This window comes from Esox lucius, chromosome 5, assembly GCF_011004845.1.
Source record: "Esox lucius isolate fEsoLuc1 chromosome 5, fEsoLuc1.pri, whole genome shotgun sequence".
Lineage (NCBI taxonomy): Eukaryota > Metazoa > Chordata > Actinopteri > Esociformes > Esocidae > Esox > Esox lucius.
Window position 1 is genome coordinate 33,697,728 of NC_047573.1, and position 26,865 is coordinate 33,724,592.

Here is a 26,865-nt window from a genome sequence, read left to right on the forward strand (position 1 = left end):
CAAATCCTAAAACATAATTCAAAAATCTTCCAGAAATAGTCGCAATATAACAGTAAACAGTTTCATTTTAGGTGTAACACTTGTCGTGGTGTAGTGTTGGTTAGGAACCAGGCGCAGGCAGTAATCTCGTTTGTGGGTTTAATAATCAACAAACAAACCAAACACGAACGGAAAACAATACTAATGACTGAATGAAATAAAAGTGCGCAACATGCGTCTTAGCAATAAACATTCAAACAGTACATTAAACAACACTCACCGATTAACTAACAAACAGCAACAATGACAGCGACAGCAACAATGATCCACAATGTGGGGAGCAGAGGGGAAACATATATACACATACAAATGAGCTAGATTGGGACCTGTTGTGGAAGATGGGAAACATGTGACAGTCCGGGATGTGTTCGTGAGAATATGGGAACTTGTGGAAATATGGCACGGTGGCGCTGCTGCTCACCGCACCATGACAGTACCCCCCCCCAAAGGCCCGGCCACCGGACGGGCCAAGACGAACCCCAGCCCAAGGGAGGGGGGGCGGGGCAGCACTGTACCCCCATCGGCACAAACCCGCCGAGGGGGCGGAACAGCCGAGACTAACCAGGGTGGCGGAGCCGTCGGGACAGGCCGGGGAGGCAGAACCGGCCGAAGATCAGGAGCCGGCGGAGGGTCGGTGGCCGGCGGAGGGTCAGAGGCCGGGAGAGCCGACGGAGGGTCGGTGGCCGGCGGAGGGTCAGAGGCCGGGAGAGCCGACGGAGGGTCGGTGGCCGGCGGAGGGTCAGAGGCCGGGAGAGCCGACGGAGGGTCGGTGGCCGGCGGAGGGTCAGAGGCCGGGAGAGCCGACGGAGGGTCGGTGGCCGGCGGAGGGTCGGTAGCCGGAAGAGCCGACGGTGGGTCGGTAGCCGGAAGAGCCGACGGTGGGTCGGTAGCCGGAAGAGCCGACGGTGGGTCGGTAGCCGGAAGAGCCGACGGTGGGTCGGTAGCCGGAAGAGCCGAAGGAGGGTCGGTAGCCGGAAGAGCCGAAGGAGGGTCGGTAGCCGGAAGAGCCGAAGGAGGGTCGGTAGCCGGAAGAGCCGAAGGAGGGTCGGTAGCCGGAAGAGCCGAAGGAGGCGCCGGGGCGGCCGGGACAGGAAGGGGCGCCGGGGCGGCCGGGACAGGAAGGGGCGCCGGGGCGGCCGGGACAGGAAGGGGCGCCGGGGCGGCCGGGACAGGAAGGGGCGCCGGGGCGGCCGGGACAGGAAGGGGCGCCGGGGCGGCCGGGACAGGAAGGGGCGCCGGGGCGGCCGGGACAGGAAGGGGCGCCGGGGCGGCCGGGACAGGAGAGGGCGCCGGGGCGGCCGGGACAGGAGAGGGCGGTGGCGGCCAAACCCCGGCAAGCTCAGGCGGTGCAGGCCACTCCTCCTCGGCCTCAGGCGGTGCAGGCCACTCCTCCTCGGCCTCAGGCGGTGCAGGCCACTCCTCCTCGGCCTCAGGCGGTGCAGGCCACTCCTCCTCGGCCTCAGGCGGTGCAGGCCACTCCTCCTCGGCCTCAGGCGGTGCAGGCCACTCCTCCTCGGCCTCAGGCGGTGCAGGCCACTCCTCCTCGGCCTCAGGCGGTGCAGGCTGCTGCCGCTGGCAGGAAGGAGGCGCTGGCTGCTGCTCCAATGCAGCAGTGGGCAATCGGCGCCGTGGCGCAGGGACAGGGGCAGCGGAAGGCCGCGGAGCAGGAAGCGGTGTGCGCCTAATTGCCAGCCTACAGCCTGGCCAGCCTGCACGGGGTCGAGGAGGCACCGGACATAGAGGGGGCGTCGTCGGGACTTCCCCCGGGCACCCACTCAGCCCCCCCCTAAAATTTTCCTGGGGGGACCTCGGACCGAGCGTTGGGCACCTCGCCCTCTTCTTCCTCCGGCCTTGCCTACGTCCTGACCCTCCTGCCTCCTGCATGTCCTGCAGGAGACCCTTCACCAGCTCCCCTTGTTCTTTGGTGAGGGGCTTGACCACTCCATACTGGTCCATGCCCCACAGCGGCACCCCGAACCCATCTTGGGGCAACCCCCAGCACTGCTCCCCAAGGGGATCCTCCTCCACTCTCTCATAGACCGCTTCATCATCGTCCGATGAGAGGGAGTCAGACCCCCAATCGCCCCTCCAGGTATATACCCTCTCTGGAGGGACTGCCTGCTGGTTCCAGGTTTGGTGGATCATTCTGTAACACTTGTCGTGGTGTAGTGTTGGTTAGGAACCAGGCGCAGGCAGTAATCTCGTTTGTGGGTTTAATAATCAACAAACAAACCAAACACGAACGGAAAACAATACTAATGACTGAATGAAATAAAAGTGCGCAACATGCGTCTTAGCAATAAACATTCAAACAGTACATTAAACAACACTCACCGATTAACTAACAAACAGCAACAATGACAGCGACAGCAACAATGATCCACAATGTGGGGAGCAGAGGGGAAACATATATACACATACAAACGAGCTAGATTGGGACCTGTTGTGGAAGATGGGAAACATGTGACAGTCCGGGATGTGTTCGTGAGAATATGGGAACTTGTGGAAATATGGCACGGTGGCGCTGCTGCTCACCGCACCATGACATTAGGCTTCCTACAATGTAGCTACTGAAGGTTGTAGCCAGCAATGTTTTTGTCTGTCCTGAACAAATCCTCTTTTGCCACTGGCCGTTTTAACAGCCAGTTCTAATTGGCCATTCGGTAATGACATTGATACAATAACTATCATTATAGGTGACGATAACTGACTTTTCTTGGCAACCCAAGAAATTAATATGAAACAAATCTAACAATATTTTTTAGGTTATCTCAGTAATTTCAAAATCTTAAGTGTTCATCCACGAATAAACAACTACATGCGTGAAAATACCCATCTCTTATTTTAGGGCAATGATTAGAGATGCAATAAATCTTCCCTTTTTGGCCTGGATGTGTAATATGGTGTTTATATGTGCATAATCTATCAATACAATCACACAATCACACCACAGCTAACCGTGAAATTTCACGTTTAAAAGCAAGATCTTTTAATGACATGTGGCATAAATTGGCACAAAGTACCACTTTTTAAACTAGTCTCCAAAATTGCAGACTGCATCTTTAAGAAGTTGAAATTAACTGGAGCTGTGATAAACTTCAGTTGAAGTGGATGCAAGGGTAATTTGCCCCCATGCACAGTGTGGTGTATGGATGGAGTGGTAAGAAAAACTCAATGAAATGCCACCTCCAAGGAAATAAGCTATCTTGCCAAAAGAAAAGCTCTACTCTGATGTACTGGTCCAAGTGCGATATACAGGCAGCTTCAGGGCCGGGTGAGTGATCTCAATGCTCACTCTCAGTGGTTCTCTCTCAACCCCTTTTGGCCCCACTCTCACTTTCACCCTGTTAATGTGCAACATTTCCATTCTGTTGTCTTCCTCTTCGCTCTCTTCCTCTGTGTGCCTGGTCATCTCATTTTCCACGTTGCTGTTATCTTCGTTTGTATCGTCTATGTACCTAATTCCTACTGCGTTGGGGTTGGACACTGCAGCTTCTGTTTCTACTGACAAGAGAGATATTTATAATTGTTATTGATATGATATTTAGTCCCTTTTTAAATTGCAAATGTAAATGTAAATTGTGAATGTTTGTATTACTCATGAATATGCCTATGAAATGTTTTACAGTTACAGCTAATGGTTAAACTTAGTAGGTGCAATCATTTTTGCATGAGCGCCAATAACCAGACTTTAACTTGGGCTGAAACAGGAAATGTTCAAGAAGGCAAGAGGTTTTGAAAACAAAAATAGTGGCATGCTTTCTTGATGCTTCTCTTTGATGCTTAATGAGACCAATCTAGTTCTAGTCAAGTGTTTTCAATTTGTGTCAATAAACACCCACTCAGTGTATGCCTTTTTTTCTGTCTTTCCATCTGACCCTGTCCTTCGGTCTGACTGGGCTGGTCAGTAGATCTCTCAAGGGCACAGACGCTCTTCAGTTCTCTCAGTCCATCCTCACCCATCACATATGTCTGGTTGGACACAAGTGGTGTAAGTGTGGCGCCCCCTGCTGCCCATAGCACCTTCGCTTTCGGATGGCCTCCTGTCAACAGGACAGAGAACACCGCAACACCCTTGCTGGTCCAGTGTACAGTGAGGAAGGGGGGGATGGATGGAGCCGCTGAGGAAAGAAAAGACAGATTGGGAGGATACATTGTATAAGTAGTTTGAGAATGTGCAGTAATTAGAATTACTTGAATGGAAGATAAATATGTCTTATTATTTTCCTGGAATACTGTTAGATTTGTTCCTCATCATAACAAATATGCAAGAATCTTTATGTTTTTTGTGTGTGTGTGCATTCATGCATGCTGGGAAATTAAATCAATGTAGACAAGACATTGCTACCAATATAAATGTTTCTCCAGCGTCTCTCAATGGGCTCCACCAGTGAACAGTGCTCCACTCGGCACACAACCCCTCCAGCTGTCTCCTTCTCCTCCTTTGTTTCCTGCTTCTTAAGTGTTGCGGTGGCACGGTAAGTACTGGGACCACTGAGCACAGGCCCCCACACTTCTCCACCATCAATCACCTCCTCCTCCCTGTCATCCACCTCTCCCCCCCTCAGTTTGACCCAGGTGACAGCAATGTCTGGTGGATAGAAACCGGTCAAGTCACAACCCAGGGTCAAAGGTTGACCGGGGGAAGGGGCGGAGCAGATGATCTCTGACACATGAGGTCTCTTTATGAAACCTGTAAGGAACGCAAAGCAATTTTATGAATATACCTTCCCCTGACATCTCCTATGTTATTACTATGAAAGTGAGGAGGATGGAGACACTGAATATTCAATGACACCTGCCCCCCTCCTTTAAAATGTGTTTGATTGAAAAGAGAGCTTAGTAGAACAATCATGTATTTTGGGATAAAGCACCACATTTGACAGGTGTAGATTCATGTACTCTAATAAGATTTACATTTGGAACCACATCAGATTTGGCCTCTGGATGAGTGTCAACCACTATGGAAAAATGGCAACCAATGGTGGCATAATCTGTCAATTTTAAATGACTATTTTAAAGCTGGTATCCTTAATTTGAACAATGACAAAAGTGGGCACCCCAACTCTGTTATGGTCAAAAGCTGAGGGATGGGTTCAAATTCATGGACAGAATTATAAAATTAATGCTGTTTCTTTGTATTAACATTGTTTACAAATTTTGGAGAAGAGACATTTTTAAGAGCTATTGATCAGAAATCAGTTGGGATTAATAATGTAAAAGTCAAAGATGTGTGTACAAACTAATGATCCCAGCTTTAAGATAAAAGAGTCCAAAATGTGCGTATAGACAGATGCATGGAATTAAAACAAATTTAGATACAGAGTCACCTCCATCTCTAGGTTTGGCCGACATCTTACAAAATGACTCTAGTTGTTAAAACATTGTTACAGTTCTAAAGCCCCTTTTACAGATTAACTAAAAGACAAGAGTTTATTTATGTGGCCTGAACACATTGTATACTCCCACATCAACAAATCTAAACCTCAAATTGAGGTCTCTCCTTTTTTAGAAATAGTTTTCAAGCTGTCAACTCAAACCCCCAACAACCCCCTGGGCTCACCTCGGGTCTCGCGGGTGATGGGTCGCTTCAAGGCGACGTGATGGACGCTCACCCACACCTTAGTGCTCCCGCGCTCCAGCTCGGTGCGGGGCAGTTTGCACTGGCTCATGGCAGAGAAGAAGCCTTGGGCATCAGGTCGGGGGGCAGACAGGGCTTGTGAGGCCACGGGGCTCAGTTCACCCCCCTGACAGAACCAACGGAAGGTGATGATGTCTGGGTGGAAGTGTAAGGCCTGGATGGTCAAGGTGACCACACCTAGATGAGAGGCAGGAAAAAGACAGCGTCTTGCCTAGGTTTATATCTACTTTGAGTAACATTGAGTAAAGTCTATATGTGCTGTTGTCCCACCTAGCTATCATAAGAAAATGCACTATATCTACTATAAGTCGCTGTGGATAGGAGGGTTCGTTACATTATAGAAATGTTGTGTGCTTGTGGCGCTGACAAAACTAAGGTTGTGCTCAAGGTCAGCTTAATGAAATGAACTCCTGATATGCTATGTCTTTCATTGGTATTAGAACTTGACCGTGACTTCATCTCACCCGAGTTATCATCTGCCTCTTGGAGCTGAATCTCTGAGATCTCAGGGTTAGCTGAGGAAAGGTTTAACAACAGAACAAATCATTGGAAAACACTTATTCAAAATGAGGACCTAGTTGCATTCTTTTGCTATTTGGTTCTACAAAGAAACCAAAAGGTTTCTACCTGGAAACAACAATTATTATCCAATGGAGGAAAACAGCGAAAAGACTGGTGTAGTAGTTCTTAATTTGAAGTGAATGAATTCAGTCCTGTATCTAAAGCAGTTGTGTTTAACTACAGGCCCTGGGGTCTGGAGAACTGCTAATTCTACATCATTCTAACCCTCTGACCAGGGAATGATTTAGACCTAGGCCCCTGGTTGAATGCAAGTGGAATGGAAAACCAGCAGGACCCCGGGTCCCAAACTGCCTTAAAGAGCGATCCCTTACCTAATATGGTGAACTTGTCTGACACCCTTTCCACCACCACCTTGTCTTTTCCAATATAGGACACCTGGCACTTGAACACTGCGCCCTTGTGGATGGAGATCTGAGGGATGAAGGAGAGCGAGGACTGGAGACACCGCTGGCTGCCATCACCTGTTGAGTGAAGGGGGCCCAGGGTGTGCAGCTTGTAATAGCCCATGTTGCCACCAGAGGGCAAAAGGGGACCCTTCTCTGTCACTATGGGGTTGAGAGTGAGACCATGGGGGAGAAGTATGGCACTTAGTTGGTCATGGACAAATTGAGTGTTTTTAGTTGTGGATGAGGGGCAGGATTCTGGTAATATGAGATTGTTAGTAGCATTATGTCATGAAAAAGAAAAAAGGCAGTGAAACACTTAACAAGGCAAAATAAACAACAAAATAAGGTGAACATATTGCTGGAAAACAGTTATTTGTATAGTTACTTCATAATAATATATTAATTGTAATGAGCATTTATGAATTCTAACTGTTTTGTCTCTATATGCCATTTTCCAATTGATCAAGACATTAGAGGATAATACATTATTAGGGTTTAACAAATCCTTATGACACTTAACTGTTATACCACATAATAATCACATAATACATTATACCTGGAGGGTGTAAATAGTGTCATTGAATTACATATTTATATTGTGGACTGACAATTTTATTTTTTATACACTCAATACCATTTAGAAAGTGTTCTCCCATTTTTTATTTGGCTCTATACGCCCAGTATTATACTTTATTTTAGATGACATTTATTTTAATTTTACTTGAAGACACGGTAAGTAATGTCACCTCTAATATTGGGATATTTGTTTTTGTACATACTGTATCTGCTTTATCATTTGAAAACACTTAATGTGCCTATACACCCCTTTTGAAGTGACTGAACTATTTAGAACAAATTCACTTACAAACTCACTACAATAAGATTGTTATTTGACGGCATCACTAACAGACTTTACATAAAACTTTGGAGTGTTGAAAGCAGCAAACCTTTTTTTAATCAGTTAACACATGGCTCAGACACCAGGACACACTACAACATCTGGGGTTGTCACGTTCACGGCAGCCTGCCTTGCCAGGGAATCCAATGCCCTCTCTTCCTCACACCTGTTTTTGTTAATTATTGCCCGCACCTGTTTTCCCTCATCACGGACCCTATTTTAGTTCCAGCTTCCCCAATAGTCCTTGGGGAAGGACTAACATTGTTTTTTCTTGTCTGGCGATTTAATTTTGGGTTTGTCATGTTTTTGTTCCTTTATTAAATGTCCTTTGTTCTCCTTAAGCTTGTGTCCTGCCTCACCAATCTTCAACATTACAGGTTTGTCTTCTCAGTCCCAAGGTCTGGGACAGTGGCTCAGAAACTTAGAGTACTTTCTTAAACCATGACCACATGTAACACACTTAAAATGTATTAATGTAATTGAGTGCTTTGTTTATTGTCATACTTTCTTAGATAGTGGAAAGAGAATGGAAAGTTTTTGGTGAAGTTGCAGTGGGCAAGATTCGGACCATACTGCAACACTATTTATTCAGGTTTCTACGGGCCATTTATGGTGCTAAGTAGAACCCTTTTTGAATATTTTTAGGGATCTAGGTAGAATCTTTTGCAGTAGCCTATGACTTTCCTAGCAAAGGACATGGACAATTTCTATAAACAAAACAGCTTGTTAAGGACAATATGTATCAACATTTTAACTCTCAAAATCCATGGTGTTTGGTGTATATACTGCTTTATTTTAATAGCATATATATATGCTGTTTTAAAGTAGCTGTATGATGTTTTACAATGGTATGTTCACAGTCAAGTGGTAACAATCTCAGCCTGACCAGAGAACAGGATTCAATCCCTGAGTCCACTCTTCCTGTACTGTACTGCATGCTTCTCTATTACTGTAGTAAAACAATGTTTTAGGATAATGTGGTCTGGCTCTACCTGAGTTTGAGGTGTCTGAGATACGGGTGTCATTGAGAAACCAGGTGGTCTTCACCCTGTCCACTCTCCTCCCCTCCAAACAGATGGTCACCCTACATTTCTGACCCACAATGATCCTGGGAGGCAGAATTATCCCCGATACATTTAGAGACTTCTGCTTCTCTGGAGAGTGGGGGACGGCGGAGGGAGAGTGGGGGACGGCGGAGGGAGAGTGAGGGACGGTGGAGGGAGAGTGGGGGACGGCGGAGGGAGAGTGGGGGACGGCGGAGGGAGAGTTGGGGGACGGTGGAGGGAGAGTTGGGGGACGGCGGAGGGAGAGTGGGGGATGGCGGAGGGAGAGTGGGGGACGGCGGAGGGAGAGTGGGGGACGGCGGAGGGAGAGTTGGGGGACGGCGGAGGGAGAGTTGGGGGACGGCGGAGGGAGAGTGGGGGACGGCGGAGGGAGAGTGGGGGACGGCGGAGGGAGAGTGGGGGACGGCGGAGGGAGAGTTGGGGGACGGCGGAGGGAGAGTGGGGGACGGCGGAGGGAGAGTGGGGGACGGCGGAGGGAGAGTGGGGGACGGCGGAGGGAGAGTAGGGGACGGCGGAGGGAGAGTGGGGGACGGCGGAGGGAGAGTGGGTGACGGCAGAGGGAGAGTTGGGGGACGGCGGAGGGAGAGTGGGGGACGGCGGAGGGAGAGTTGGGGGACGGCGGAGGGAGAGTAGGGGACGGCGGAGGGAGAGTGGGGGACGGCGGAGGGAGAGTGGGGGACATTGATAAAGGAGAGAGAGAGAGACATCAGTGGAGATGCAAACAATTGTAGGGCTGTGACTACAGAAAATGATAAAAAGTGCCTTTATATTCAGTTAGAATTTTTAATGGTGATTGGCTGAAAACCGTAGTATTAGTATTACCACGAGTATGGCAAAATAATACTAATACTACTAGCGATGGTAACTTGGTCATAATTAAAAAGGGCACCTCAGGGGTTTGTGGAATATACCACGGCTGGGGACTGTATCAGGGAACTCATTTTGTGTCGTGCTTAGGAACATCTTGTTGCCGTGGTATATTTTTCATATAACATAGCCCTGTGCCTTACTGCTAAAATAAAAAAACTTTCACAAGATTGGCATTTGCAGGTGTTCCAGTACACAGAACATGAACACATCTTTCAGGTGTATATTTATTCTATTCACATTCAGATATAAATATGGAAATATATCGACATTTTAAATAGTATGTATAATTATTTGAAAGGGAAATAAAGTTTGTTTTCCCTCACCATCTCTCCTTCTCCAGGAGAAGCCAAAGCAGAGCAGGAAGACCAATACCAGGGAGATGCCCATCAGAGACACAGACGCCTTGGCTGGCTTGGACAGCACACTTTCTGTTGGAGAAACCCGCACAAAAAACAAGGGTAAACTACTGTATGTTTTTGGCCAGGTTAACAAGATATGACTTACAAATGTCCTCTCTCTCAATACACTTTATAGGGCTTTATTGACATGGGAAACATTAGTTTCCGTTGCATAATTAAGATTCACATTTGTTTTACTTTTAAGTCAACATTACTATTAAACCCTCATTACGGTTTCCCTCACTCCTCACTCACTCCTTTCTTCCACCTCTCTCCCTCTCCTATGATCTCTTCTCTCTCCCTTTCACTCCTCTGTCCTGTTTTTCTATTCTGTTTCCTCTCTCCTTTCGTCTCCTCTTTCTCTTTCTCTCCCTCTTACCTATGACAGGATTGAACCCAGCCACATTTGCAGAGGCGAAAGTGGGTTTGGTGACGTTGGGCTGATGGACAACACACTCCACCTCCCCGGCCAGCTCCCTCTGCTTGGGGTTCAGGGTGTAGTAACGCCTGGTTCTGAAGGTGCCATCTGGGTCTGCCTCGCTAGGCAGAGGTGAAGGAAGCTCTGTGCCATTCTGTAGCCAGGAGACAGAGATATCCTCTGGGTAGAACCCCTCAATATCACAGGAGAGAGTGAGGGGGGCGCTGCGGGAGGGAGATGGGACTGCTGAGAGGGTGACAGTCGGGAGGACTGGGGAGGAAAGGGTATGGTACATTATTAAAAGCAAAGGTTTTATAAAGAAGGACACCTATTAGATGGGAGCAGTTGAAAGTGTTACCAGAAGATAGGAAATACCAAAGGAAATCTCCCTTGAAACATTTTGAATAACATTGTGTTGTATCGATCTCCACAAAAAGTCAAGTGAAACATCCAACACTTACAGACAAAGCTGAGTTTAAACTCTAAGCTCAGTGGCTCATTTAGGGCAGCATGAGTGACCACACAGCCATAGGTCACGTTTTGGTCAGCGAGCAAAGGGACAAACTTGACTCTGTTGTCTGCCCGGTAGGTCCCCTGTGGTGTGCGGTTGACTGCTGTGACTGCTTGTGATAGCCGGACCGACTCCCCGGCCCTGGTCCAAGAGAAGTGGATGAGTGGGGGGCTGAAACCCTCAGCGTTACACATAAGCTCACTCTCTGTATTCAACACCACCATTCTGGAGGGAATGGAGAGAGTTGGCGGAACTAAGAAAGAGAGACAGATTATTCAGAGGGGACATATGGAAAATGTTTACAGTACTATCAGAATGATTTGCCAGAAAATATACGTAGGGAAAGTTTTAAGGTAAATGTCCTAGTGTTTGAAATATTCCTCACTGAAATGACTTGTAGCCTTCTCAAACTTGCTTCAGACTCACCGTCCTATCCCCCCATCCTAAACCCGCTAAGTTGTCATTTGAACAAACTAATCCTATACTGGTTTAATTTGGTAAGGGAAGGGGGAGAGACTTGTTATTATTTAAAATGTTGTCTTTCTGTATAGTGCTCCTTTAAATATTTATTCAGTTCACACCCTGGTCTATGAACCACCTCCATTCCATGGAGGAATATCTGAAGGTCCATGGCATATCCCTCATGTCCCATTAATTGCATAGATGACCCTTCTTTCTTAGAACTGGTGTTAAACTCTTATCTACCGAACATTACCACATTCAGCGGCCTTTCCCACAAGTTTCATTTCTGTATTCCTGCAAGAAAGCTGCTTACCAACCAACTTCTGGACCTTACTTCCGTTTCAACGTGCAATGTATAAAGTATTTGTTGTCGATCGAGTGGTCCATGGTGGCGGTGGGGTTAAGGTATGGGCAGGCGTGTGTTATGGACAACAAACACAGGTGCATTTTATTGATGGCATTTTTAATGCAAATTGGCCCTTAGGCCCATTGTTGTGCCATTCATCCACGACCATCAGCCCATGTTGCAGCATGATAATGCACGGCCCCATGTTGCAAGGATCTGTACACAATTCCTGGAAGCTGAAAACATCCCAGTTCTTGCATGGCCAGCATACACACCGGATATGTCACCCATTGAGCATGTTTGGGATTTTCTGGATCGGTGTATACGACAGCGTGTTCCAGGTCCTGGCAATATCCAGCAACTTCGCACAGGCATTGGAGAGGAATGGACCAACATTGCACAGGCCACAATCAACAACCTGATCAACTCTATGCGAAGGAGATGCACTGCATGAGTATCTGGTTACACCAGATACTGACTGGTTTTCGGACACCCCCGGACCCCCCCAATACAGTGAAACTGCACATTCTAGAGTGTCATTTTATTGTGGCCAGCCTAAGGCACACCTGTGCAAGAATCATGCTGTCAAATCAGCATCTTGATATGCCACACCTGTGAGGTGGATGGATTATCTCGGCAAAGGAGAAGTGCTCAGTAACACAGATGCGCGGTCTACTGTCATAGGGGCTCGTGTAGACAATATATTCACAGCATGTCACCTAACTGCAACCTTCACTCGATCTGGGCAATTGTGCCTCCCCCGAATGAATACAGCAATGTTTGCAGGGGTGCTAATCTTAACTGCATAAAAGTTTTGGAACGAGTGGCTAGCCTTCTGCAACCTGCCTTTAAAACTCACAATAACCTGGTTGCATAAGTGTGCACTCCCTTAAACTAATACTTTGTTGAAGCACCTTTAGATTTTATTACAGCACTCCGTCTTTTTGGGTAGGAGTCTATTAGTATGGCACATCTTGATGTGGCAATATTTGCCCACTCTTCTTTGCAAAAGCGCTCCAAATTTGTCAGATTGCGAGGACATCTCCTGTGCACAGCCCTCTTCAGATCACCCCACAGATGTTCAATTGGATTCAGGTCTCGCCTCTGGCTGGGCCATTCCAAAATGTTAATCTTCTTCTGGTGAAGCAATGCTTTTGTGGATTTGGATTTCTGCTTTGGGTTGTTGTAGTGCTGAAAGGGGAACTTCATCTTCAGCTTTCTAACGGACGCCTGAAGGTTTTGTGACAAAATCGCCTGGTATTTGGAGCTCTTCATAATTCCCTCCACCCTGACTAAGGCCCCAATTCCAGCTGAAGAAAAGCAGCCCCAAAACATGATGCTTCCACCATCATGCTTCACTGGGTATGGTGTTCTTTGGGTGATGTGCAGTGTTGTTTTTGCGGCAAACATAGCTTTGTTTTTGCGCCAAACATCCAAGGTGTGCCACAATGTTCTGTGCTTGGACCTCTGCTTTTCATCATTTACATGCTACCCATGGGCCAGATTATTCACCGGCATGGTCTTGAATTCCACTATTACACAGATGACACACAGATTTACATCCACACCAAACCCAACTCTCAACTTCCTCCCCCATCCCTGATCAGCTGTCTTAAAGACATAAAAAAAAATGGATGACATAAAATTTACTCAAACTCAACAGCTGTAAAACAGAGATCATGTTGGTGGCTCCTAAGGCTCTACTCAACAAAATTGGTGACTTTGTGATGTCGATCGATGGGTGCTCCACCAATCCACCCTCCAAAGTCAAAAACCTGGGTGTCATATTTGACTTGTGTCTCTCTCTTTTTTTGAAGAAATCAGCTTTCTTCAACCTCTGTAACATCTCTCGACTTGGCTCATCCCTCACGGACCCAGTTGCAGAGACCCTTATACATGCCTTCATAACTGTACGGAATAATTCACAATGCGTACTCTGCTTCGCCTGCGAGGAGATACGAACTCAGGACCTATATTTCACAAGTCCCCTGTTCTAACCACTATGCTGTTTAACAAGAGTCAGTCAGTCAGTCAGTCAGTCAGTCTAGTGCCACCCGAAGGCCCGAAGATCATGGCCATCCAATATTGGTTTTCAGCCTTGTCTCTTGCGTTCAGAGATTTTTCCGGATTCTCTCTATCTTTTAATGATATTATGTACCGTAGATGATGAGATCCCCAAACTCTTTGCAATTTTACATTGAGAAACGTTATTCTTGAATTCTTCATCCTCACATCTGACAGACCCATCCTCTCTGGAATGTTCTTTTAATACCCAATCATGTTACTGACCTGGGCCCAGTTTCCCAAAGCACTAAGATGATCGTAAGATGCACGAAAGTGGCTCTTTATTTTATCAGTGCGTTTCCCGAAAGCATTGTTACAAAAACTGTCACGTAACATGGCTCGTTAATTAATGAGTGCTCCGGACCACTCGTTAGTCCACCGTAACCGATCTTAACAGGCACTTCACTGTTTTTGTGAAATAGCACCTCCCTCAACATGAGAGGAGTGATCGCAAACAGTTAATATCAAGGCAATACAACAAATACAACTTTTCAAAACATTCAGGCGCATTTTTTAGACAAATTAGATAAGTGCGTGACTGGACGTAAATACAATTGGTCAACTGAGGACAAAGAAAAACTTACGTAAAACAAGAATAATTATCGTTGACGAGTCTGAAACCCAGCATCGTACTGCTACTATTATTTGGATAAGTGCTGGTGCCTCTACCTCGTCAAGAAGAACAACTTAAGAACATGCCAGAATGCCTTCTTTTGCATTTCATTTATATTCCAAACAAATATTAGATTTTTCTCACTATGCTTTATATTCCCTGTTAACCAATCATGTGTTGATTGCTATGTGACTTATATTATATATAGCTACTGGAGGAATTGCTAATTGGCTGTCACATGATTGATTTCCGTAGATAAGATTTTGATTGGCTGAAGTCCACCCCCATTGGTTGCAAATAACAGTTTCGTCCACCATAGATTTCTCTACTTCTTTGAATTTTCTTATTGATCCATAAGTATTAGTTGAATACATCGCCAGTGATACTAAATGCTTCTGATAAGTAAGCAAGGTCTATCAAAATGCAATAGGCTATATTTCAAAACGTATTCATGGCATCATTTATTATGGAAATTTTCAACTGATGTATTCTTGGTCCTATACATGTATGAGTGAGTTACTAGTTAAAGATGCCGAGAGGGGTCTGGTGTTTGAATAGGAGACATCCTTGACTGGCACAGGTGGATTAGAGGGGTACTCGTAAATCTATATAACCCTTTAGTGTCTCTGTTGATTAACCAGACATTGTGTCTCCTCAGGAGTTGAGAAGGATAAGGTGGGGGGACAGCCCGCCCTTTGGGGAAATGTTAGACAAGACAGATGGCAACAACTTACCACACCCCTTCTAACATTTGAAATAAATACAGATTGTTCATGTCTTCGGACGATTATGTGTGTAAGTGGTTGACGCATCTCTCTTATTTGCAAACAATAATAAAACTGTTAAATTGTGCCAAGAGAATCTCGTCTCTGTACTTCCTTATTAATGAGTTTGATGAAATTACCATCATAATTTCCATTCCAAACGGCTGTAACGTGACTTGATGCACTTTATAAAAAGATTGACTTACGTGGTGGTTCGGGAAACAGGCATAAGTCTGTCGTAACAAAGTCCCACTTAAGGCTACGTGTATCGCTAAACCATTGTAAGTGCTACGCTGTCGGGAAACCGTTTTTTAGCATTACACAACTTTTCCAGTCTTTTGTTGCCTCTGTCTCAATTTTCTTTAAACATGTTGCTGACATCAAATTCAAAGAAACAATAAACAGTTTCAACACTTGAAATGTCATCTTTGTACTATATTCTATTGAATATACATTTAAAAGGATTTGCACATCATTGCATTATGTTTTTATTTACATTTTATGCAGTGTCCCAACGTTTTTGGAAACGGGGTTGTAGGAAACATTTTGATTTACAAACAAAACAGACATTGTTAGCATAGACAATGAGATAAAAATATGCCTTACAAGATAGGAGGCTAGCCTCACATGAGAAGTGACAACTATGCTTTCCAAAGATTTTTAGTGTATTGTTAATAGAACCAGTTTGAGTGTGTAAGCAATGAAAAACTCTAAAGGACTACCAAAAGACTTACCTTTGATGCCGATGGTGACATTGCTGAAGTGCAGCTCTGAGGCGTTATAAAAAACGTTGCACTCATACACTCCTTGTTGATCCAGAGTGGCATTGAGCAAAGTCAGAGAGAATGTCCCATTGACAAATAGACTGGTGTCCCAACTGACACCTTTGTTGATGTGGTGGCCGTATCTAGTCCCAAAGGAGGCTATAACAGATTCATTGGAGGTCCAACTAACTCCTAAAATAGATTGATCAATAACAGGGACTGAGACAGAACAGGGCAGAAAGGCAGACGTATATGGCCAGACCCATATTTCTGTTGTGGAGACTGAAAAAACAAACAAAATACATGGTCAGAGAGCTACATCAATTAATTAAAAGCTGCAGTGTCTTGATTAAGTAATTGTTTTAGTAACACCTTTGTTATCGTAGCGTTTACATTTGAGTAATTTAGACAACACTCTTAAATAGTGACTTACCAACAGCATATTATGAAAGCATACATTTAGTACCTACATTCATTTCACAATAATTTCACAATATTTCTTGTAAAAAGCCTGGGTGCTTGACCTTGATGGGAGAAAAAACAACCAAAAAAAAAAACAGTAACACTTTACTTGAAGTGTTATGTCATACTCTGTCATACCCATGTCCTAACATGTTATGTCAGTTGACATAATATCATATCCTGTCATAACATGGTAACGACACTGAAATGACATATATTTAGATGTATTATAACACATAGTGTTATTTTCTGACTGGTTATGGCATCTACGCAAGTCTGTCAAAATATAACAAACCATTCTGTAACACTGGTCTCCTTATTCCTTGACAATTTCAGAATGGAAAAAACTGGGCAAGGAAACTTTTTTTCATTTTCGTGAAATAATCTATAAAAACATCATAATTGCATTATATCCATTTAGTGTCACTTTCCTTGAACTGAGGAAATAATCTTTATGAAAATGTCATGATGGCATTATGACTATCCTGTGTCAGTTCAGTGTTTTGAAGTCTGGTTCGCGACACATGAGACCCATGCGACCCACAAGGTTAAAATTGGGTCGGCAAATATGTTTTCATAATTATTTTGTCATTGGTTTTCTCTCACGATTGAAATGAAGGTTATTGTCGACAGTACATCTCGATAGCTACATGAAGCGGTAACACAAAACTGTGCGCTGTGTAGGCCAATTTCACCTACATCAGACAAAATAACCAATGAATGTTGAACACGTGTTCATCTCCCCAATGCGTTATTTGTTAGAAGTAAAAAATAATATTGCCATTTATTACAGTTTTCCAAACTTCGACTGCCATTTATTACATTTTCAACCTTTTACTTTAATTAAGTTTCACATTTTATTTTATGATGGTTTTACAATCAAGTTAAAACAGCAACATTGATCATTTTGTTACCTGAAAAAGAGTTCTAGGACCAGAACCACTTAATGCTAACACTGCGTATTCTAACTTATTCTACCCACTGAGCTACATGCCGAACACCTGGAGAGTAATGCTGGAACCTCAAACAATTTGTTAATTGCTCCAATGCAAAACAGGATGAAAGGCCTGTATGTGGTATGTAGGGAACCAGAGTCTGAGGCCATTCAAATTATAAAGGCATTTAGATACTCATCCCGGTCCGTGTATAGAGTGGCACACCGAGCTAGCAGGAAAGCCACTGGACTTCTTTCAAAGGAAAGCACAGTTGCAGTCGGATATGCTCTTTTCTCTACAGTACAAGAAGCTACTGGTTTGGTTGTATATGTTGAGTAGTGGGTGATTTCGGACACAGCCCTTGTTTGCCACCGTTCTACCCCATAATCGATCTAATGTGACATGACATCTTACGGTGAACTGGTGGCAACCCACACAAACAGCGGCAGGTGCAGCGGCATCCTAGATTGCCACCGGAAATACTATACAAACGATGGCAGGTGTCCGAGTAAATTTGTGGCATCTCAAGCTGCCACCGGAAATACCATATAAATGAGCATAAGAGTGAACAAACTGGGCATGTCTCTTTCATTAGTGTCTGTACCCCTCAGACGTTTCCACTCATTACAGCCGCACCACCATAAGTCTGAACGATCAGCTTTTCTCCCAGCTTCAGTGGTTCCAGCACAACCTTGATGCTATTAGAGAGGCCGAGTCCATTTACTGTAGTTTGTATCACGCTAATTTAAATTCCAGAGTTTGTTTTTAAAATAAGTTGGTTTTTAGTTAGTTATTTAATGCTCTAAAAACGGTGGTGTGACGTCGTGATTGACAGCTATCTGAGCCGAGGAGCCACTGAAGCGCCAACAGGCTTTTTTCGCGATCTTCGGAGGACTAAGGAGATTGGAGCTTTAAATTTAATCTCAAAATTTCTATAATTGATATAATTTCACACAGACATAATGGGTTGTTCTGTATTAGATTGTGCTAACCGATCTGGCATTTCCAATCGATCTTTGAAATTCGGTAAGTTACATTTATAAGCTATTTACTTAGTAAATAAATGTAATGGGCTAGCTAACGTTAGCTAAAAGACAACAAGCCTCATTAATAGCCATGTTAATAGCTAGCAGGTGATCGTTAGCTAGAAGTTACCAATTATTTTTGTATTAGGCCTATTCTAAATTAAGGTTAAACATGATGTAAGTTAGGCTATAACATATCGTATTTTAATGAGGTTGGAGTGGAACGGAGCAGACAGAGTTCAGAGGAGCAGGACTCCACTTTCAAAACAGTGCAGCGTGTGCTTGCGATTGATTACGGCATGCGCATTCTGCGAGGGAGAGTGAAGACGGGGCACAGGGGTGGGGCAGTTGATTTCGCGGCTTTACGGCTTTACTTCCTGCTCGCTACTGCGCATAACTACTGCGCAGAACTGGTCCCAAGATTGCTATCTGCGCAGACGCAAGTCCAAGATGTCAGCGCCATATCAGGACACTGGCGGCTTCAGTTTTCACCAATGGAAAAGAGCGAAGGGGTGTCGTCCATTTTATTTTACAGTCTATGGTTATGCTGCTCAATGGAGAACCTGTATGCACTGTGAACTTGGGCTGTGACATTTACCCTTCCAAGTAAGCCCAATTTCACAGCATTGTCCAGATGACTGGACAATCCTCTCAGAAAGATGTTTCAAATCTTTGTAACCCGTCCTCGACCATGTCCCATCTCCACCAAATAGCCGAAGTGGAAAACAAAAGAGTGCATACTTTTCTATGCTAACCTTTTTCTTCAAAAACCACTCCACTCCGCGGTTACTTTTACCAGCAGTTTGAGTGATGACAATATCCCGTGGCTGATGGGCACCAAGTCGCTTTACTTCAAGTTTCTCCTTCAAATTAAGGGTTTCAAACCGGTGCTCGAATATGAAATCCCCATCCATATTCAATTTCTCAAGTTATCTGGAGTTTGTGAAGCTAACAAGCTAGCTAAGACAATCTACCCTCCTCGCTCTTCTTGCTGATTAATGTTGGCGCCAGACAGACAGACAGCCAATCAGGTGTGAAATACGAAATGACGCTGTAGTGGGGCTACCGGCTGTCATTCTGAGCATGACAGCCGTTCTGAGCATGAGTATTAATATTTTCACACGTCAATCAATCAATCAATCAAATTAATTTCTAAAGCCCTTTTTACAACAGCAGTTGTCACAAAGTGCTTTACAGAGACACCCGGCCTTAAACCCCAAGGAGCAAACAACAGTAGTGTTGAATTTCAGTGGCTAGGAAAAACTCCCTAAGAAGGTCGAATTTTAGAAAGAAACCTAGAGAGGACCCAGGCTCAGAGGGGTGACCAGTCCTCTTCTGGCTGTGCCGGGTGAGATATTAAGAGTCCAATTGGAATAATAAATACATTTCTCTGGGCTAAATCCAGAGTCTATTTGATTTTAGACTAGGTCAGAAGTATGACCAGGTGGACAAGGACAGGGACAGCAACGGGCCCCCCAAACCAGGTAATCCGCAGGTGTGGACGTACAATGTACATTACGTTGTGAGAGAGGGGCTAGCCCCACATTCATGCTTAGCTTTATTTATAGATAATAAATTATAGGAACTAAAAAAGCAACTAAAAATATCATAATTTTGTTGCAGTTCTTTCTGTTGAGAACAGATGGGGCTGTTGCTGAAGCTGTGGCCTGTGGGGCTCAGTAGGCACAAACCCAGCCACTTTATGTTTCCCACTATGTTATGGCACATAGAAGAAAAATGAAAACGTGATCAAGTGCATGACTGGACTCATGCAGGCACATCTGACAGCGCTTATAGACTATTTTAATCGCTACTTACCAGAAGAGAGGTTTGTTAGTTTGAGAGCCAAGAGACAGATTTTTGAAAGTCAAGAGATTTAAAACCCTTTACATTTTGAAAGCTCACTGTCACTGTCAGCTCCTGGCTATAAGGATGTCAGGACCTTGCAGAAAATAGATGCCTCTAGGCATCTCTGTGGATTGTGTCAGTTGTCCAATTGGAGGCAGCTAGGCTGCTTTGCCTCTAATTGGGGATCCTATTTAGGTTGCTGTTTTCTTTCCTTGGGTTGTGGGTTATTGTTTGTCATGAAGAGACTGTGGGCGATTTGTGGTCTGTTGGCCTTTTGTTTGGTTTCCTGTTGGTTCCATTAAACCTATCTTTGTTTAAACTGCTATCCTGCCTTCGCCTACTTCCGCCACAACCGTTACAGTCACTCATTTAGCTGACCATACAGTGGGGAGAGCAAGTATTTGATACACTGCCAATTTAGCAGGTTTTCTCACTTATAAAGCATGTAAAAGTCTGTACTTTTTATCATAGGTACTCTTCAACTGTGAGTGACAGAATAAAACAAAAATCCAGCAAATCACATTGTATGATTTTTAAGTAATTAATTTGCATTTTATTGCATGACACAAGTATGTGATACATCAGAAAAGCAGAACTTAATATTTGCTACAGAAATCATTGTTTCCAATTACAGAGATCATACGTTTCCTGTAGTTCTTGACCAGGTTTGCCCACACTGCAGAAGGGATTTTGGCCCACTCCTCCATACAGACCTTCTCCAGATCCTTCAGGTTTCGGGGCTGTCGCTGGGCAATACAGACTTTTAGCTCCCTCCAAAGATTTTCTATTGGGTTCAGGTCTGGAGACTCCTTAGTTGCCCTGGCTGTGTGTTTTGGGTCGTTGACATGCTGGAAGACCCAGCCAAGACCCATCTTCAATGCTCTTACTGAGGGAACGAGGCTGTTGGCCAAGATCTCGCGATACATGGCCCCATCAATCCTCCCCTCAATACGGTGCAGTCGTCCTGTCCCCTTTGCAGAAAAGCATCCCCAAAGAATGATGTTTCCACCTCCATGCTTCACGGTTGGGATGGTGTTCTTGGGGTTGTACTCATCCTTCTTCTTTCTCCAAACACAGTGAGTGCAGTTTTGACCAAAAAGCTCTATTTATGTCTCATCAGACCACATGACCTTCTCCAATTCCTCCTCTGGATCATCCTGACGGTCATTGGCAAACTTCAGATGGGCCTGGACATGCGCTGGCTTGAGCAGGGGGACTTGCTTGCGCTGTAGGATTTTAATCCATGACGGCGTAGTGTGTTACTTATGGTTTTCTTTGAGACTGTGGTCCCAGCTCTCTTCAGGTCATTGATCAGGTCCTGCTGTGTAGATCCCTCACCTTCCTCATGATCATTGATGCCCCACAAGGTGAGATCTTGCATGGAGCCCAAGACCGAGGGAGATTGACCTTCATCTTGAATTTTTCTAATAATTGCGCCAACAGTTATTGCCTTCTCAACAAGCTGCTTGCCTATTGTCCTGTAGCCCATCCCAGCCTTGTGCAGGTCTACAATTTTAGCCCTGATGTCCTTACACAGCTCTCTGGTCTTGGCCATTGTGGAGAGGTTGGAGTCTGTTTGATTGAGTGTGTGGACAGGTGTCTTTTATACAGGTAACGAGTTCAAACAGCCCTCCCGTGGGCTCACCACCCACAGGAGGGACCATAAGGGGCCGGTGCAAAGAGGATCGGGCGGCAGTCGAAGGCAGGGGCCTAGACAACCCGATCTCTGGACACGGAAACTGGCTCTAGGGACGTGGAATGTCACCTCGCTGGCGGGGAAGGAGCCTGAGTTAGTGCGTGAGGTTGAGAGGTTCCGATTAGAGGTAGTCGGGATCACCTCTACGCACGGCTTGGGCTCTGGAACCACACTCCTTGAGAGAGGATGGACTCTTCACCACTCTGGAGTTGCCCATGGTGAGAGGCGGCGGGCTGGTGTGGGTTTGCTCATAGCTCCCCAGCTCTGCCGCCATGTGTTGGAGTTTACCCCGGTGAACGAGAGGGTCGTTTCCCTGCGCCTACGGGTCGGGGATAGGTCTCTCACTGTTGTTTGTGCCTACGGGCCGAACGGCAGTGCAGAGTACCCGACCTTCTTGGAGTCTCTGGGAGGGGTGCTGGAAAGTGCTCCGACTGGGGACTCTATTGTTCTACTGGGGGACTTCAACGCCCACGTGGGCAACGACAGTGACACCTGGAGGGGCGTGATTGGGAGGAACGGCCCCCCTGATCTGAACCCGAGTGGTGTTCAGTTATTGGACTTCTGTGCTAGTCACAGTTTGTCCATAACGAACACCATGTTCAAGCATAAGGGTGTCCATCAGTGCACGTGGCACCAGGACACCCTAGGCCGCAGGTCGATGATTGACTTTGTTGTCGTCTCATCTGACCTGCGGCCGTATGTCTTGGACACTCGGGTGAAGAGAGGGGCGGAGCTGTCAACTGATCACCACCTGGTGGTGAGTTGGATCCGATGGCGGGGGAGGAAGCTGGACAGACTCGGCAGGCCCAAGCGTACTGTAAGGGTCTGCTGGGAACGTCTGGCCGAGTCTCCTGTCAGAGAGATCTTTAACTCCCACCTCCGGCAGAGCTTCGACTGGATCCCGAGGGAGGTTGGAGATATTGAGTCCGAGTGGACCATGTTCTCCACCGCCATTGTCGAAGCGGCCGCTCGGAGCTGTGGCCGTAAGGTCTCCGGTGCCTGTCGAGGCGGCAATCCCCGAACCCGGTGGTGGACACCGGAAGTAAGGGATGCCGTCAAGCTGAAGAAGGAGTCCTATCAGGCCTGGTTGGCTTGTGGGACTCCTGAGGCAGCTGACGGGTACCGACAGGCCAAGCGGGCTGCAGCCCGGGTGGTTGTGGAGGCAAAAACTCGGGCCTGGGAGGAGTTCGGTGAGGCCATGGAGAAGGACTATCGGCTGGCCTCGAAGAGATTCTGGCAAACCATCCGGCGCCTCAGGAGAGGGAAACAGTGCCCTACCAACGCTGTTTACAGTAGAGGTGGGCAGCTGTTGACCTCAACTGAGGATGTCGTTGGGCGGTGGAAGGAGTACTTCGAGGATCTCCTCAATCCCGCTGTCACTTCTTCCATTGAGGAAGCAGAGGATGAGGGCTCAGAGGTGGACTCGTCCATCACCCGGGCTGAAGTCACTGAGGTGGTCAAGAAACTCCTCGGTGGCAAGGCACCGGGGGTGGATGAGATCCGCCCTGAGTACCTCAAGTCTCTGGATGTTGTGGGGCTGTCTTGGTTGACACGCCTGTGCAACATCGCGTGGCGGTCGGGGACAGTGCCTCTGGGATGGCAGACCGGGGTGGTGGTCCCTCTTTTTAAGAAGGGGGACCGGAGGGTGTGTTCCAACTATAGGGGGATCACACTTCTCAGCCTGCCCGGGAAAGTCTATGCCAGGGTTCTGGAGAGGAGAATACGGCCGATAGTAGAACCTCGGATTCAGGAGGAACAGTGTGGTTTTCGTCCGGGCCGTGGAACACTGGACCAGCTCTATACCCTCTACGGGGTGTTGGAGGGTTCATGGGAGTTTGCCCAACCAATCCACATGTGTTTTGTGGATTTGGAGAAGGCATTCGACTGTGTACCTCGCGGCATCTTGTGGAGGGTGCTTGGGGAATATGGGGTCCTGGGTCCTTTGCTAAGGGCTGTCAGGTCCCTATACAACCGAAGCAGGAGCTTGGTCCGCATTGCCGGCAGTAAGTCAGACTTGTTCCCAGTGCATGTTGGACTCCGGCAGGGCTGCCCTTTGTCACCGGTTCTGTTTGTAATTTTTATGGACAGAATTTCTAGGCGCAGCCAGGGGCCGGAGGGTGTCAGGTTTGGGGACCACACGATTTCGTCTCTGCTCTTTGCAGATGATGTTGTCGTGTTGGCCCCTTCTAACCAGGACCTTCAGCATGCACTGGGACGGTTTGCAGCCGAGTGTGAAGCGGTGGGGATGAAAATCAGTACCTCCAAATCCGAGGCCATGGTCCTCAGTCGGAAAAGGGTGGCTTGCCCACTTCAGGTTGGTGGAGAGTGCCTGCCTCAAGTGGAGGAGTTTAAGTATCTAGGGGTCTTGTTCACGAGTGAGGGAAGGATGGAACGGGAGATTGACAGACGGATCGGTGCAGCTTCTGCAGTAATGCAGTCGATGTATCGGTCTGTCGTGGTGAAGAAAGAGCTGAGCCGCAAGGCGAAGCTCTCGATTTACCAGTCAATCTACGTTCCTACTCTCACCTATGGTCATGAGCTTTGGGTCATGACCGAAAGGACAAGATCCCGGATACAGGCGGCCGAAATGAGTTTTCTCCGCAGGGTGGCTGGGCGATCCCTTAGAGATAGGGTGAGAAGCTCGGTCACCCGGGAGGAGCTCAGAGTAGAGCCGCTGCTCCTCCACATCGAGAGGGGTCAGCTGAGGTGGCTTGGGCATCTTTTTCGGATGCCTCCGGAACGCCTTCCTGGGAAGGTGTTCCGGTCCCGTCCCACCGGGAGGAGACCCCGGGGAAGACCTAGGACACGCTGGAGGGACTATGTCTCCCGGCTGGCCTGGGAACGCCTCGGTGTCCCCCCGGAAGAGCTAGAGGAAGTGTCTGGGGAGAGGGAAGTCTGGGCATCCCTGCTTAGACTGCTGCCCCCGCGACCCGGCCCCGGATAAGCGGAAGAAGATGGATGGATGGAGTATAAACAGGTGCAGTTACTACAGGTAATGAGTGAAGAACAGGAGACACTGTAACTCCATCTGACCCTACGTGCACACTGCCCGCTCGCTAGTGCTACAAAGAGGCACATTCCCATTAATGTCCAACGAGGGCCAGCGAATCACGATGACAGTAGACAGAGCTACTCTCGGAGACAAAGTCTCCCAGCAAAAGCAACAGTTGAGAGTGGAGAAATATTCAATCTTTTGCTAATTTTCAGCAAGCAGGCACTGATGGCATTCGACAACTACCAATGGCAAGGCAGATGTTCTCTGCATCTTGAAGTCCTCTATTCTACTCGCTAGCTAAAAAATCACTCCCTACCAGAATTATTGCATGAAGTTATTGTCGTGCTGGCTCAGCATAGCATCAAAATGTCCAATGCTAAGCAAGCAATTTGTTGCTTTTGCCTTCCACAACCAGATTTGGGGAGTAACAGATTACAAAAAAACTCTTTGATCAAATCATCAAATCATACAACTGGTTATCTCACGAAAAGTTATTTAAATCAATCATTACACAACAGCCCAATAAATATTAACTACAACAATCATTGCACCCTAGTGTGGTAACACTATATTTTGAGAGCCAAAAGTGTCTACTGATTATCTACTGACTATCGGTAATATTTTAACTATCTACTAACCCTATCCCTAACCTTTACCCTTACCCTAAACCATATTCTAAACCCAACCCTAAACCTAACCATAGCAAGCAGTTGCTCATCAAAAGATAGTTTGTTGAAAGTTAATAAGAAATATTATTAGTATCTATAGAACATCTATAGATGGAAATTAGGACTCTCAAAATATAATGTAACCTCTTCAATATGTACAGCTCTGGAAAAAATTAAGAGACCACTGCACCTTTTCTTTCCTTTCCAAAAAAGTTCAAAAGGAAGGTTTTGAGTGAGGAACAGAAGAGTTAAAATTAAGAGACCACTGCAAATTGAACGCTTCTGTTACTCACTCAAAAGATTCCTTCTCAACTTTTTTGGAAAGGAAAGATAAAGGTGCAGTGGACTCTTATTTATTTTTTCAGAGCTATGTGTGCCATTTGTTGATTATACAATTATAGCATATACCATAGGAGGCAAGTAAACATAGAAGGCAATGTTATAACATACATTTTTTCCCTAAAATTACTAAAAGATGTTCAGCAAATGAAATGAAAGTACCAGTCTAACTCATAAAACCAACACAAAAAGACTACTACTCCTACCAAGGAGACACTCAAAAAGCAACCTGATAACAATCACCCAGCCAGATTCTGTCCAAACCCATAAATATATTTCAGACCGTACCCTGGGTTGAATGTAGTAACTAGGGCATCAGTGTAAAACAATGTGAGTTGTCCGTTGTTGTCAATGTGAGGAGGCTACATACTCACCTTGCTGTGTAATTGAAAGGAGGTAGAGGCAGAGGACTTTACACTGCATGGTCTGAGCTTGTCGCAACCCAATATTAACTTCTTATCATCTCTCTCTTCATGGCACATATGTATATATATATATAGAGGTATGGGAGGGAGGGCAGTGGGCGGGATTCTACCCATAAGAAGACTCAAAGGGATAAGAAATATTATCCAGAGGCCCATAAGCAGAGAAAAGACTTGTGTTGTAGATCCATTACTGAACAAACTCCCGCTAGTCTTTTGGACAGATGTAAAGAAAGAGTGAAGAGAAGAGAGAGAGAGATGGGCAAAAATGGGACAGTGGTCACTTAAAATTCAGTGGCCACCAGCCAAGGTTTTTTGGGCTACTTTACATTGGTGCTGCGTTACGATGGACAAACACTGGTGAGTAATCCCACTGAGCTACTCACCAGTGTATAAAAGCAGACACCTAAGAAAGGCAACCCTTGTATATAAATTAAGGAATAGGACTGTAATGCTAATTTGACTAGGGAGAAAGTGAAGAAAAGTGTGAGTCATTCACAACTTTCTCTTGTGATGTGTTCATTCTAGTTATCTGATCTGGTCAAAAATGATTGTTTCCTTTGATTGTGGTTAACTATTAGCCAGACGAACTGCTTGAAGTTTATACAATAAAGTATTTACTACCTATACTACTGGAACATGACGTCACTGTCAC

The 26,865-nt window shown here is 45.9% G+C and overlaps 1 protein-coding gene and 1 long non-coding RNA gene across 6 annotated transcripts; one reads left to right on the top strand and one right to left on the bottom strand.

Annotated features, from left to right (window-relative positions):
- Positions 1-2,689: 2,689 nt before the first annotated feature.
- On the bottom strand, positions 2,690-26,525 carry si:ch211-180a12.2. Of its 5 annotated transcripts, none has more exons than XM_020046968.2 (12): positions 26,163-26,525; positions 15,791-16,102; positions 10,758-11,060; positions 10,258-10,566; positions 9,804-9,908; positions 8,539-8,700; positions 6,574-6,903; positions 6,145-6,195; positions 5,603-5,857; positions 4,388-4,732; positions 3,999-4,160; positions 2,690-3,540 (listed from the first exon to the last, which is right to left on the bottom strand). In XM_020046968.2, the coding sequence occupies exons 1-12, from the start codon at positions 26,209-26,211 to the stop codon at positions 3,263-3,265; spliced, it is 2,661 nt and encodes an 886-aa protein (XP_019902527.2). In that variant the 5' UTR covers positions 26,212-26,525; the 3' UTR covers positions 2,690-3,262. The 5 variants fall into 5 exon arrangements, with proteins under 5 accessions (XP_019902527.2, XP_010892558.2, XP_019902526.2 ...); XM_010894256.4 differs by having other exon boundaries at positions 2,690-3,543; XM_020046967.2 differs by having other exon boundaries at positions 2,690-3,543; positions 3,882-4,160; positions 6,574-6,807; positions 26,163-26,524.
- On the top strand, positions 6,814-9,883 carry LOC105024358. The gene is made up of 3 exons (XR_829038.3): positions 6,814-8,138; positions 9,661-9,696; positions 9,821-9,883. It is a non-coding gene; the product is annotated as an uncharacterized LOC105024358 (long non-coding RNA).
- Positions 26,526-26,865: the final 340 nt, after the last annotated feature.